This window comes from Venturia canescens, chromosome 7, assembly GCF_019457755.1.
Source record: "Venturia canescens isolate UGA chromosome 7, ASM1945775v1, whole genome shotgun sequence".
In the NCBI taxonomy this organism is placed as follows: domain Eukaryota; kingdom Metazoa; phylum Arthropoda; class Insecta; order Hymenoptera; family Ichneumonidae; genus Venturia; species Venturia canescens.
The window spans coordinates 1985542-2000867 of NC_057427.1; the positions used below are offsets into that span (position 1 = coordinate 1985542).

Below are 15326 nucleotides of genomic sequence, written 5' to 3' on the forward strand. Positions count from 1 at the left end.
AACAATGCGACAATAGTTTGTGACACGGATTAACCATCTTAGAGGTTACAGTAGCGGTGAAGAAAACGAAGTTGGAAAAATTTATCCGACGGACTACTATCGAGTGTAAAGAAACCGGTGACTGGAAGCACAACAAAATTAAAACGGGAGTAATTGATGTCTGCTATTGAGAAGATTCGAAAAATTCCAACTGTATTAACCAAAAGTTGAAGACAGTGTTCGAATTGAGCGTCAAAAAGGAAAAACTATTCGCGTATTTGCGATGTAAGCAGAGTCGTGTAAGCTACAGCTCGCAACGTTCCAAGTATCGCATTTTATACGTACGGTAATTCGCTACAATAATATTGTAGTGAATATACCAAAGTCACGGTGGTATTTTCGCAGCAAACTTCAGCGCCGGGAGGATCAACCCTGCTGCAAGATTAACGACCTCCGAGCTTTCTTGCTATTACCTTCGAATTCCAAAGTTGCTATTTCTCTTTCTTTCCACGAGCTCGAACCCATCGAATATGCGAGCATGACTGTATAACGTGTACTGCCAAATTGTGTGAGAGCTAGAAGACGCTTATCGTTTCTCGTTTACCCGAGAACCGGAGTATATAAGAAATAGCTGTCACAGAGGAGACGGACGATAATTATTTTACTTTTTTTTCACCACGCGAGATAGCGCTGGCTGAGAATCGTCGATTCACTCTCGCGTTTATGCATATGAAATTGCAATTATTTGATTGCAATGCAAATTAATTTTCAGCTGTCATGGCGTTCGATGTTCGTATCCAAATTTGGAACGTCGATTGACAGCTTGGATCTTACCTTCAACATGATACGATGATAAAAAAACGTGTGAGCAGATTTCACCGCGACCACGCAGCCGAAGCACTAGTAACACGTTTGACTTTTTTTTTCTCAATTTATTGTCTGCTCGAGTTCGTAAATATTAATTCAGCGAGATTTGAACACGTGTTCGTCCCCTCTGAATTAACAATAAGATTTGTCTGTACGCCTCTTGCAAATGGTGCAGAGGGGGGCTCTCCCAAAACGATTAGAAAGCCTTGCGCGCTCGAATTCACTAAATACTTTTGTAGCCGCGTATTTTTTTTCATACGCTTTTTTTACTCCTACTGGGATTAATGATGGACGAGAATCCAGTAATTTTACGTGTAAATTCGACGTATCGAATCGAGCAGCAAATATCGAAGTCAAACATCCATCATTAATCTTTCTCGTCTAATTCACTCACCCCGACGCCACTTCCCTGCGGTTATTTCGCTGCGCCATCTATGAATAAAAAAAAGCCTTAGGAGAGAGGAGGAAAGTCATTCTTATTATACCGGAGGACAAAAGTAGTCACTCGATCGTGGAAAAAATTGAATGAACGAATTTTACTACGCGACAGAGACAGAGTAACAGAAATTTTTATAGAAAATATAAAAAATTTAATTCAATAAAAAAGAATTTTAAAACGTGAAGTATGCAATTTGGAATCGTAATCGTTGATCATCGAGATATTTTTGTTACTAAAAAATCAGCTGATTCGATTAAACGTCGATACGGTTCGGGAGAGGGGCGACGAAGCGAAAAATGGTAACTATACATTACGAACACACACAGACGCACGTACGCATACACATTCAAATATAAATGGAGTCTCGTGAGGTTAGTATAACGAGAAGTATAAGCCATTAATCTTTCAAAGCAATTTCGGTCCATACCCGACGACATTCGCATCTCTTTCTCCCTCCCTCGTGGTTTACTCTCACTTGGAGGTTTATCCAAGCGAAGCGGAGACTCCTCTCTCGCACGTCTCTAATACGTCTTTCTCCTTCTCTCACGATTGCTTTGCACTTACACCTTTTTCGCGAGCGAGAACAACCCCAACCCTTCAAGGGCTACAACACCCTCTCCATTGCTTTCTTCTTTCTCTCTCTCGCTCACTCTCTTCATTCATATTCTATGTATATACAAGAGAATTCCAGTCTTCGGTTCTCCTCGAACACGAGAGTCTCTTCTCTCTTCTTCACTCTATCGGATAATTAATGGTTCCAAAACGATCTACTTTGCGGCTGTCCCATTCCAGCTCACCATCCTTTCTTTACCAACGTTTACTTTCTATTTTATCAATAACGAAACGTCGCTCAATCCAGGAAGCTGCAATTCTTCGTTGGCACGGATACTCGAGGGTTGATAGAACGTTCTGTAATTCGACGCGTGACGATTGTGCAGCAGGCTTCTTATTCGGGGCGAAAAAGTTCAGCTCCATCGACAACTTTCAAGGTCCTGCAAGAGACGTAACAAAACTATGAAAATACCTGTTCAAAGGAACCCTTTCTGGAAGAGCTTCGAAGGAGGAAGCACAAAATATCACCAGAGAACAATCTCGTTCCGGATTTATATGTAAAATTAGGAATATATTCGCACGTAACAGAAATCTCAGGCTCCAGGTGCAAGGCTCTAAAAAGTCTTGGCGAGCAGAGGAGCAGGAGACGCCTAATTATTAGGTCCCTCGATACCGAACCGATAATACGCTCATATATTTTTCCATGACAATGATCGACAGGGTGTAAATGTTTTTGAGAAAGGGCGACAACGAGCACGGGCAAGAGAGAAGGCGATCGGGTGATAGGCCAATTCGGCGAGTGAGAAAGAGACGAAAGGCGATAAACAGAGAGGCGAATGAGTTAAAGAGACAAGGGGAGAAAAAATCGCATGTTCCATCCTCACGGATGAACGAGGAAGCGAACGAAAGCTGGAATTTCCGGTTGATTCGGTACACTAACGACGGGGTAGTTCGAGGGAGAATCGGGAAGAGGGGCGGTGAAAGAGACCAAGGGAATTGTGGGCCTCTGCGTGTAAAACACATGGGGAGACAAGAGCACGTCTCACACGAGCGACCAACTCTTCCCTCATTGTCCTTCTCTCGTGCGCCAATTCATCTCCTCAATAACGGATTTACACAATAATGGCTTCGTCCGTACAAACCATCCGTAGCCACAAATTAGTCTCCCAAATAACCGTCAAGTTTTTCACCACTTTTTCAATACGCCAAATTCAACCCTTGCGCCGAGACTTTTGTAGGCCAGACGCAAAACAGGACCGAATCTATCGATTCCTTCGATCCCTTCGTCTTCGTCCGACGACGATGCGGAGCGATGCTGCAGCATCTTGACGCCGAAATTGGTCAATTTCGATAAAAAATTCGAAATAACCTCTGACGGAAAGCAACCGCGTTTCGGACTATTTTCTATTCCGTCTTATCTGAAAACAAAAATATGTATTTTTGCTTTAATACTTTTCCGTGAATTCCCACACCGGGAGAGCGCGCATGTGAAATATCGATGGAGGAATCGAATGAAGTTTCGAGTAAAAAGCGATGAGCGAACAAACGTGATTTCGTTCGATGCTTGTACACATACCGCGGCAATGAGAATGGGGGTTTCATGAGAATTGTCAATCTCAGGGCGAGAGGTGTCAAATCTTCGATGCCGTTTCACTCCTTCTCTCTCTCTCTCTCTCTCCGCTTTGCACATATGATCGCGGTTCTCTTCTCGTCTTACATTAAAATACGAGAAACTCTCGCGTACGTAGGCGCGGCCAACTCAAACATCCTTCCTTCAGTGAAGACGCCGCCGTGTCGGTAATTACACTCGTAGAATCTGTGAACCAACGATATTAAAAATAAAATAAAACGTTCGAAAACGAAGGAGGAATAAGGAAACAAAACGAATCTTTGCTCTTGTGTTTTCTCCGATTCCGAGTGAGAATTCTCGCCAAGTACGTGCTCGCGCGTCTCGAATAACATTCTCTTCACTGTAGTTTTAGGCGAAATCTGCTGGCATAACGACGAGCAAAACGTATCTCTCGAAATATCGCACGTGAAGCGTTTTATAAGGGTTAATCCTTAACTAATTTTCGAAACCGTCGCGTAATCTTCTCTTTGGGAATCCCGAACAAGAAACATGTGACACACGCTTGACATATTCGTTCCACGTATTTTCTCGAATACCTACGCTTCTCACAGTTTACTTAGGCTCATCCTTTTCTCACAGGATATTAAAAAGAATTTAAAAATTGTTAATCATTAGATTTCAAAGATTTCGTGACGAATCAATCAATCGTTGATCGGAATTTTCGAGTTCACGTTTCGCGCGACAATTCTCATTAATGAAAGTTTGTGATTCACAAAGTTCTTCACAATTGCTCAATTACGATTCTTTCGTTTCCACACTTGTGAGAAATTATTCGTAAATCAGATTTTTGCGGGACTTATCTTTACTAAACGATGATTTTGATGAATTTTTATATTCTACGTACTTTGAGGTTATGAGTGGGTCCGAAGCTCGCACGTCGATTCTCCGAGATCGGTTGTTGGTACGATTTGAAAAAAGTCTCGAAGTCGAAACACGTGGTTGGAGGATCAGTTTGCAAATTTCTTACGTCAGTTTTCCTAGAGGCAAGATTTTTAATAATAAAATTTCAACTGTATTGTGGGTTTGTGGGACAAAAATATAAATTTCGACTCATGTATAGAGCTGTTAAAGATTTAATAGTATTTGGGATTTTGGCAAACGCGAAGGAGCGACGAAGAGCAAGAGAAATTGGTGATGGTCAAAAATTTCATTCCCGGTCTGTCATGTCCGTAAGCGCGTTAGGTGCGTTCGTCGAGTGTTGTAAAATGTCTGGAATCGTATAACGGTTTAAATTGGAATGAGAGAAGGACGGTGAAACAAGTTCGGCGGCTATACAACAGAGGAGACGAGATCGGTAAGGGCCGTCGCGGTTGAGATGCCCTTCGGGTAGGCAGGTCGGCAAAAATTGACGACCTTCCAAGAATCAGCTTGGCGGGGGATAGATGTATATATATGTATATATATTACGGTCACAAAAATTCGATGACGACGAGTTTAGATTGCGACTTGGACCGAAACTCATCAAAAATGACGTGTTCGATTGTTTTTTTTTTCTACAACAACAATGAAAGCCTTCAGTTGTATAATAGTTGTCGAGCACATTTTCGTATTTCGTGTATCAACCGTCTGAATTGGCACGCAAGATGGCGACTGTGAATTTCTAACCTCGAAATTTCGATGTCCCTTTGTCTTGTGCCTCGAACTTCGCTGAGCATGTTGATCGTCGTTATTTTCGTTCCAGCAGAATCGACACATAAAATAGAGAGTTTTTTTTCACACGTTGTTTTTACGACGTATCTGGTCTTGTGCTCGCTGAGATTTTAAATAGCGCAGGGCTTTTGTTCGTGCGAGGTATTCGCCAATAGTTTCACGTACGAACGCGCGTACATATAGTTAACACGGAGATGTAACCACACATACGAACACCGTGTATGTACAGATACAGTAATAAAGAGGGACGAACGAAAAATCATAAAGTTTGCGATGATCGGGTGCGCGAGCACGGGGAGCTTTGCAATTATCCTGTGCATTCTGCCTGTCTATGTCTCGCGCTGATGGTCGAAGGGATACAGCAGACTTCGTTTCTCTTCACGCGAGAAAGAGAGAAACCACGAACTTGAATAACCGTGGAGAGAACCCACCCAGGTAGCTTCGTATATACATGTATAAATATTATACTTATGTGTATATAAATAAAATTTTAAAAAATACTCGTACACGAGGCTAATGACGACTATAGAACAACACACCGATGTATCTTTGCACGTGCATCAAGGTAAAGGAAAAGGGTGTTCGCCTGGTTCGTCAGTGTATACAGCGTGTGCTCCTTATAAAGAATTACGTTTGTAAATCATAAAATTCGCAGTTTCACACGCTGCTCTCGGCGTGTCAGTATCTCGAGGGAACATGTGAGCTTTTGCGCATGCGCGCTCCTCTCCTCGACTCGACCACCGATAAAAATTGAACTTGGTCAAAGGCTCGCGTACCTTCGTATAAACGTGTGTGATGCACCAAGAGACCTTTCGAGAGATACGAGAGAGCTACAATTACACGCAATTTGTGTACTAGTAGCAGCTCCCTCCGACTTCTCGTATCGCCCTCGTTGCCTCGTCCACGTGTGTGCCTACATGGAAATATATTATCTACAAGTGCGCCCCGTCCCTCGCATACGGGCCCGTACTCTGATGACGCCCCGGGCACGTCGCCATTATCAGCAACAATGTATCGCGATAAAAAATCGTATGGGAGGCTCGTTCTGAACAACTGAACACGAAATTAATAAAAGAAATACACAAATTTACCTTTTTATTGACTTGAATACATTTTTTTCTTTTTTCAATTGGAATTTCGACTCAGTTTGTATATTTCTACGTTTTGTTATTAATTACGGAGAATGTGCAAGCGAACTGTCACGCCGCCAGTGGTCAAAATGATAAGTTTTTAGGTTCAATTTTCAATATTAACGAATAATCCTGTTAATTCAGACTACAGGTGGCGTAAAAGTCTACTTGGGCTATTTCGTGGATGTACACGAGCTAACCGGATGGAAAATTTGAATAAAACATGCAAACTTGAACTCGAAGCAAAAACATGAATGCAAATGGGGATTTCAGAATTACACGATTCCGAACGTCGTTTGAGCTCAGTTTATTTTCTCCAATATAGTTTCGAAATAGAATAAAATGGTCTTGAGCTTGGATTATCGTTGATGACGGGCATTATTTCGACTGAAAAATCAATAATTGTGGTCAGAAGTTCAAGGCGGAATCAAACGGTGCACACGATTGAGGTGTTAATGGCAATGCTGTACGTCGTACGGAGTTTATCGAATGTTGGTGCTTTGTGAACTCACAGTTTCAAGGTTCATTGGTAAATGGCTCTTGACCATCGGGTCATTTCCACCGATCGCTTCTTTTTTTGCAGTGTACTCGGAGTGTTTTTAAAGTTGTTGCCCCCCTTTGATATTCGCTCGTAATCCATCCCTGGAACGAAGCCAAGCGCCCTCTCGCCTCGTAACTATGAACTACTAAGAGAGTTCCTCATATTCCCGTAAGTATCAGCGCTTACCCACTCATTACACGTGGGAAATGACTTTCCTGGATAATCGCGCGGGGCCCTTCTTGTATCGATTCTTATGCTCTTGCTCGTCTTGAGCTCTGTTTCTCGGATGCATGTCTCTCAACGAGGTTTAAACACCTCGACGTTCGATGTTCCTCCACTTGGCGTAGAGTACGAAGGAAAGAGAGAGATAAAGGGATGTTCTCGTATTACGAGAAGCAGTGAAAACAGAAGGAGTTGAGGGGGGAGTCTGAGAGTTAAGGAGTGCAAACTGCCTCGCACTTGAACATATAATGAACGCGTGAGATGTACAGACGAAATTGCTCTCAATTTCGATCGCCATTTTGGATCGAAATATTTCTGTCAAACGAACAATCAACGAGTGCGTATTCACGGCATCGAGCACCGCGAAATATTTCCTGGTCATTGAGGCAAAGTCATCAATTTTGCAACTATATTTTTATTCTACTTTTTTATTCGCGAGAATACATACTACATAGGAAAAGGTACTTTGAAGAAAAGAGCAGAGCCGCGTACGCTCGCGATAGAGCAAACCATTGATTGGCGCAAATGTGAGTTTTTTTTATGAGAAACATTTGCACCATTTGTTCAATATATTCTGAGGCATGGTCCGAGGTCGTTATACGATAGGGCGCGGTGCGCGATTAGAATCGTGAAAGAGTACAGAGAGGGTTTAACGAGGTTTATCGTTGTAGGTTGAGAATACCGGGGCGTGTCCTTTTTCCTTCGATCGTGTGCAAACCTCTCATCTAAAAGGCTGAAGGAGGCCTCTCTCACTCGCTGTTTCGATTCTATACACACACACACATACACACATCCAGACATACACCTATATAAATCCTGTATTACGAGGTAGAAGCGCGTTGAGCTCCTCAAACGCGCGGCAAACGTGTATGGTGGGGTCGAAGAACACGCTTGTATACATGTGTTATTAAATTCTGTACGCCGCTCGTTCGGTGGGAGAAAGAGATCCGCCCATTCGGCACAGGGAGGGGATAGAGGAGTTGACGGCACGTGGTGGGGAGAGCCGGCAGTACCAATTCATCCGATGCCTCAGATCGCAGGAAGACGCGAGTGTGCGCGCGCGTCGTCGTTGCCCAGTCCGTGATATTCCTATTTAACTCACAGCAGTTCGACCGCGGTATAAACACAACTATTCGTTTCTTAATCTAAACGCAGACACACGCGTAAAACGACTGTTTCAAGCCCATTTCAATTTGTAAGATCACTTAATTCCACGAAATAATCGACGACGAAACCAAATTGTTAATAGTTCTACTTCGAAGTTGAATAATAAAAAAAAACGCGTAGTAAAGGAAGTGACAGGCATCACGTTCAACACTCTCTCAAATAAACGACTCGCTGATTATTTACTTTGTTTTTTTGCAATAACGCGTCGGTAACGAAAGCTCACACTCTGCGCTCTTTCGAAGTTTTAGTCCGCGGCTTCTGCTCATCCGGATTTTCGTACACGCAATGACGTGGTGTTTGTGGATTTCTTGTAGTTCACGTGGTTTCCCTTCGTGTATTTTCGAATGATACTCGCGAGAACGACGTTAAGGAACAACGGAATAAATGAAAACTACCTGTGCAAATCTTTTCGATTGACTCGAATTTTGTTCTGTTCTTCGCTACAAATCATCGTCTTGTTTACATCCGACGATACTCTATACGGATACATACATACATACATACATATGTACGATTAAATACACGCCTATAAACCTCATCAATTTCGTGTGATTACTCGTGACTCATTGCTGTACGTCTCGTGTTGTTTCGCTACCTCTCTTCGGACAGCGAAGACTCTGTTCACGTGTGTATACACAATTTTTTTAACGGAATATCTCGTCGACAGTGTCGTCGCTAATTTTCTTTTTTGCACTCGGTGAACACTTGTACTCACGATTAAGGTCGCAAATACTGTGCGAAGGCAACACGTGTTATTTTCGAGGTTAATAACAACGTTCAATTATTATATATATGCGTATTGTATGCATATATTAATAATATACGAGTTTGCACTCGCGTGTTGGAAAGTGTGGTTAAAAGAGTGCGGTTCAAGAGGGCGAATGGAAATAAGTGTGAGAAATGGACTGTAAAGTCTGTAGACAAAGTGAACGAGGCTGAAACTCGTGCGGGGTGAAAAAATCAGTTTTGTTTTGTTCGTTGGTGTTTATTTTTATTGCTTGATATCGTTGAACGAGGGACGAGCAGGCTCGCGAATGCCCGGCATAAATTTAACCTCATTATTCGCCGATTTCCAAAGCCTAAATCGATAAAACTCTCTTTTCGAATTATCGAAGAAAATTGAGCCAATTTTGAAAAAACAACGCCGAACGTTGCGCTCAATTTTCTCTCTCGTACGCGTGCGCGCTCCCATATCGGCTCGAGGGCGCCACCGGATCCTGTTGATCCGCAAAAGTATTCTTGATAACGAAGATACTTGAATATAAATAAATAAAAGGAGCGCGTCACGAGACTCGCTAGAGACTCGCGCGACCGCCAAAAGCGGATAAAACAGCCAAAATTCGGGTGAAAAACAGAGATCCGTTGCCATCGTACGCGATGGAGATAAGCGACGAATATCAGGACATGGGAAATCCCGGTGGTGGAGTTGCAATGGCGAACATTCCACTCGGGCATCACCGACAACAGTCGCCGGACAGTCCCATGGTGAATAAAGTCTTCATTTTTTTAATTCTTTCCCGTTTTTATTTTTTTTACTTTTTATTTTCGGAATAATAACTTAAAATAGGTATGTCGAATTCACAAATTTATTGATTTTGGCACACTTTCATCATATTTTCAAACTGCAACCTTCGGTAACTGAGCAATAATAAATTTTCATGATTTGGATTGTGCCTACCACCCATGAATTCAATTGAAATTCAAAAGTAGATAAAACTGTTTCAGAAAAAAACGTTTTAGATTACTTTTCACTTGTTCGAATACTAGAAAACGCCAAAATTAAACATATCAGTAATGATCCATTATACTTATTCATTATTATTCCATTGGAAGCTAAAGGTGTTCCATTATTTTTTGTGTGCGCGGCAATGTTTTTATTCGTGACCTTGCCCGATGTCCGTTTCTTCGAAGTGATCGAGTATGAAAACATTGTTTTTCGTATTCGGACGAATTCTTCGAACGTTCTTACTTACGTGCGTGAATCGTGTTGAATCGGTTAAAAAATGAAAACGTCTGTTATTCGAAATCGGCCTGAAACATATCGTGCCGTGATTTTGTAAACAAGTAGACCGGGGCCGCCTCCTTTCTACTTTTAATATGATTTTATGCTTTTTCTTTTTTGTAATCCCAACGATTATGTCGTTTCGTGAAATCGTGAATTTATGAAGAAAAATCGTTTTATTCATTTTACGAAATAGAAAGAATACTCGAATCTGCCTTTTTTCGTTTACAATCGATAAAATCAATAAGCACGAAATAAAAACGACTTTCTTTGTCCTCAAACTCGGATTAATGACTTCGTATTTTTGACTCAAACATCGATTTCTCTTCTTGATAGTTTTTTTAAGTAGTTTTTCGTCGCTCTTGTTCGACGATCTTCGAAAATAAATGACTCTCGGCCAGCTTCGATCGTATATAACCGCATTTATGTAAATCCCTCGACAAGGTTGTGTTCTACACAATCGCGTCGTTCGCGAGCGAATTGTATCGTGTGATCTTCGGACATCGATCATGTTATATATTTATAATCGCCCGAGTGTGAGCGATGTTTATTATTTATGGCTCACAGCTTGACGAACTAATTTTCCCTCTCGCTCTCGCACATTACCGCTCACGCGCTCTTCTCCTTCTTTTTCTGTCTGTTCGTATAACGTGTATTCGAACCTGTCGACGCGCGACCGCTACACATCGCAGTTTACCTCATGCACGATAACGATTGTGCTTAATCTTGCTACGATTTTACGACAAATGAAACTTTTTTTTTCCCTCCACTTGTCAATTTTTCTTTTCGTATTTTTGACTTCGGTGCTCTTTGAAAATTACGTTCGACTTGGAATCGCGTTCTCGTTTCCATTACGACATCGGTCGATCGATAAAAAAAGTCTCGCGATTACGCCTCCCGGCTTTTATGACAAAACGTCGGGATTTATCGCTCCAGCAAAAATTCTTTGCTTCCCTCCGTGTTTTCTGGTTTCTCTAAATATTATTTTGTCACCAGAAACGCGAAGATCGGTTGCACAAAGGCGGAGATAAGGATTTATCTCGCTGTCAGGCGCGCAGTAGCTGCATTTTCAGTGAGAATCTTCGGGCCTCTTTTCACCCGATTTAGAATGTCATTCAGTGCTTTTCCTATCGCTCGAAATCGAAGGGACGAGATAAGCCACGAAAGAGGGTGGAACGGGATGAAATAAAGGGGGGAAAGACATCGAGAAACCGCGTCGGAAAGAAGGGAAAAAGAAAAACTAGGAGCAAGAGAGAGAGAGACAGAAACAAAGAGATGCCCGTGGAGAGTTGACACGGCGGAGGCGTCCGCGGTCTCCCGGCTTCGGAGAGACGCCGGCGCGAATCGAGCCTCGATTGTCCGATTGGCTGATCCATCCGCGGAGGTTTCGCGACCGAGTCCGCCGCGGCTTTTCTCCCTCTTTTGGGCTCCCCGGGACAAGGGCGGGGATTTTCTCCTCGGCCAATCCCGAACCTCGGCCGGTCTATTCTTCCTTTCGTATATTTATACATCTATATATACGCGTCATCAAAGTTATACTCGGCGTAAATACGAATGCGGAACACACCACCACGTACGCTCCCTCAATCGTTCGTTCTCTCTTCTTCGTTCTTTTTTTTTCTCCTTCACCTGCACCGAGTCCGCGTGATCGCGCGCCGTCGTCGACAGAAAGCTCCAAAAATCTGGTCCCTCGTCCGGCAAGACTTTTTCCATCATTTTGAGCAACCACTCAAAATTTTCGTAAAAAAAATGCAATTTTTCCATGAAAAATCGATGAAATATATGCGCGAGTCATTTTTTGACACGCTCGTCCCTCAAAAAAATCTCCTGCGCGAGAGAGATTCGTTCGAGGCACGAAAAAGAGAGAGCGGGCGTGCGAGATGAGAGGCCGGAGAAAAAAATTGGCGCACAAGCCATTTCGGGTCTCCGTTCCAGGGCCTTTTCGCTTCTCCATCGAAGTCGGGGCTCTCTCTCTCTCTCGACCGAGCGAATTGAAGCTCACACGCACGCGTGAGTGCTCGCGGACACACGTATCCGAGGATCTCGCGCTATACGGAGAGCAAACTTTACCGCGAGTTTTACGATTGCCCTATAAAAATCTCATAATTAGATTTTGGAGGTAATTTTCGTTCTTCCTCTCATTCTTCTTCCCGCCCCGATCCACTCGCGTCTTTATACATATTTCGTCTTCCATATAGAAATATACTTTTCAACGTTTGACTCGGGATCTCGAGCTTTTTGCCTCCTAATCACGCCCCTGTACCGTCCTTCCTCACAATATTCGTGACCTTCCGTCTCGTCCGCGGGATACGCGAATCGGCACGAATTTAATGCGCGCGCTCTCCTCGACGAATTTAAATTGCTGCGGAGCCTGGGCGATTATTAATCTTCTAATTCCTCCCAATTCCGTTTTTTCGTCGTTTATTTACGCTCGCGCGCCTTCCCTCGAATTCGGACAATGATTCGGTGAATTTGAGTCGGCGTTGGAGGATTTATCGAAGAGTTTTCAAATTCCGTTGGCATGAGACAGAAAATGGAGAATTTTTCGACCCGCTTTTGCGGCTTCCGCGACGACTCATCTTCGACGAGTTTTCTTTCGGTCCGTTTGTTTGTGGTTCGTACGCGAGGGGGCTTCTCGAATCGTTCGTCTCGGTGCGCGCACTCCGATGCTCGCGACACAGGTCGCGTGTCCGGAATTGAAGTGACGGCGATGCGGCGCGACACGTTCACGATGTAGATTAGTGCGCGGAAGGGTGTTAGGCGTATCCTCCCCCCGGCTCGGGGGCTGGTTTCATCGAACCGCGTTCTCTCACGTCATCGTGTCAACGGCCACGAGACTTCATTTCACTCTGCATTGCTTGTTCGCTCGTTGCCTCGACGCGCACGCAAGCGGAATGGGGAACATCGTGCGCGTGGGCGTTTACGAAATGTTTTGCACAGTTGTTCTGAAAATTATACGCGACCCGCGTCGGAAGCGTGGAATTTTTCGCGCGCTGGCGCAGCACGACGAAATGTCTCGCTTCCGAGGGCGTCGCGAAGCGATTGTAAAACTGGCGTAATCAGCTCGGCGCGATTAGCGAGCGCGTCAAGAAAGTTTCGATTGTACTCGGTGAATTGGAGGACGAAATTTCGCTCCGATCGCGCGCGCTTCGATTCCCCCTTTTTTCGTGATTCACGGTCGAAAGGGCGAAAGAAAAATTGAAAATTCACCGCAAGGCCACCGCTACGCGCGCGCGCGCGCGGTTGCACGCATGACAAAGGACGCCTCCGTCAGACACCGCCGCGATGGCAATGACGCAATGAGAGAAAGAGCGAGGGAGAGCGGAGTCGCGGCGTCGTCGGGGACGCGATGAAAACCCGCACGGGTTACCGTCCCCTCATTGGCTCGCTCCCGTCTCGACGAAGCTCCGCCCACTTTTATTCGACGAGATTGAGGCTTCTGATAGCCCGGAGCCGAGCTCCGGGAGATTCGAGCGCCCGCACATTGTCCTCGGGCCTCGCATCTTGCTCGAGTTCCGCGTTTAAATATCTCATTTGGGGAATAAAGCGCGCTCGCGCGACCACCACCGCTCGCCAACGATTCAACGCTTATTAATTCCATTGTCCGAATGTACTTTCGATGAATGCGCTCCTCGGAAGTTCCACTTCCGTTGGCCAACCGCGCCGCTGACCCCGGCTCAATTCGCGTCCCCTCGACGAATCACTCGCACCCTCGAAAACTGAAAATTTCACTGATTTCTCGGGCCCGGGAAGAATGAACGGGGATTTGTTTGCAGTCCTCTGCGCGCTTTTGACGAGTCAAGTGGGCCTCAAAATATGGTTAGCACCCAATTGGCTCTCGCACCCCTGCTGCTGACAACCGGGGACACCCGGGAGAAAAAAGGTACGAGGACCGACCATTAAGTCCTCGCCGTACCTTTTACACCAACGACGAGGGTCGTATATACACGCGTTTGTAAGACGCTTTGGGGGCTACCGCGGCATCCCCGGCTCTCATCTTCACTCAATATTGTACCCTCATCCTTGCTCAGCACGAATGTCGAGGTGTCCCGAAGCTCGGGCTCGCGCGACGTCTCTGGAAAGCCCTTTTCCCTGTTTTCTCTCCGATCCGCGCGGCTCCTGCTGGCATGTCAACAAATTCGCGCGACAGTCGGTCGGCACGACGCTGCGAAATCGCGATTTATGGAAAAAATTTATAAATTCGAACGATAAAGCAGCGTTTGCGCTCCGATTTTTTTTTTCTATAGATTGCGACCGATCGTCGCCTCCTTAAAATTAGCTCACGCTGCTGTGAAGCTTCCAAGTTCCGCCGGTCGCTCTTACACACCGCGAGAAAACTTCGGACTCTCGTATTCTCACTCGTTCCTCTGTCTCGAGTGTTCGGAATAAAAAATGTTTGAAAATCACGGAAAATGATGATTTTCAAGAAACTACAAAAATAATAAGGTTCATTATCGAAAAACGAGGCTAAAATCGGCTTTTACAAGGAAACTATAGAAAAGGCAGAACGCTGCTCGAGGAAGTGTAATCGCGAGACGAATTCGAGTCGAGCTTCGAGACACTCTGTATAAGCGAACGAGCGCAAATAATGGCGTATTACAAGCAGCGGAGGCTCGGGAAACGACAAAGGTGGTCCTCGTCGTCGTGGCGGGTGAGAGATCGCTCGGAAAAGTCCCGCTCGCAGAGGCTAGATGGATTCTCGCATGGGCTCAGGTAACGGAGCCTCCGGCACGAGCCAACGTTTCTGCCGTACCATACACACACAGCACATTTCACCTTTTCCATCGGTGTCTCTATTGCCCAGGCTCGAAAATCGAGAGATCGGTGACGTGGCCTAACCCAAACGAAAACAAACGAAATTTTCTGTCCTTCTGCGTTTCCGATGCCGGGGGACTCGCCTTCCCTCCCGATCCATAAGCCGATTTAACGCTCTCGCGGTTTTTCCCAATATTTCTTCAATAACTGTTCCCTCGGCGAAGCCATTCGCTGCGAGAGCGCCGAACACGGACAAGCGTGCGGGCTAAACAAACTTGGCACGGATTTCGAGCAGACGTTCGATGACCCGTTTTTCGAAACGATTTCACGTTCGATTATCCACTCGAAATGTGTTTTCGAATCAATCGATTATTTCTCCTCAACGCGATTTA

General features: G+C 44.7%; 1 protein-coding gene and 1 long non-coding RNA gene across 3 annotated transcripts in view; one reads left to right on the plus strand and one right to left on the minus strand.

The window, feature by feature from the left end:
- Positions 1 to 3030: 3030 nt before the first annotated feature.
- On the minus strand, positions 3031 to 5242 carry LOC122413514 (uncharacterized). The gene is made up of 4 exons (XR_006261564.1): positions 5073 to 5242; positions 4312 to 4444; positions 3414 to 3653; positions 3031 to 3255 (listed from the first exon to the last, which is right to left on the minus strand). It is a non-coding gene; the product is annotated as an uncharacterized lncRNA (long non-coding RNA).
- A 2808-nt stretch (positions 5243 to 8050) lies between these two features.
- LOC122413084 (protein dead ringer-like) overlaps positions 8051 to 15326 on the plus strand; it is a 107812-nt gene continuing 100536 nt past the window's right edge. For both annotated transcript variants that reach the window (XM_043423195.1, XM_043423196.1), the window contains exon 1: positions 8051 to 9662. In XM_043423195.1, coding sequence (XP_043279130.1) covers positions 9555 to 9662 — 108 coding nt within the window. In that variant the 5' untranslated portion in view covers positions 8051 to 9554. The remainder of the gene's footprint in view (positions 9663 to 15326) is intronic.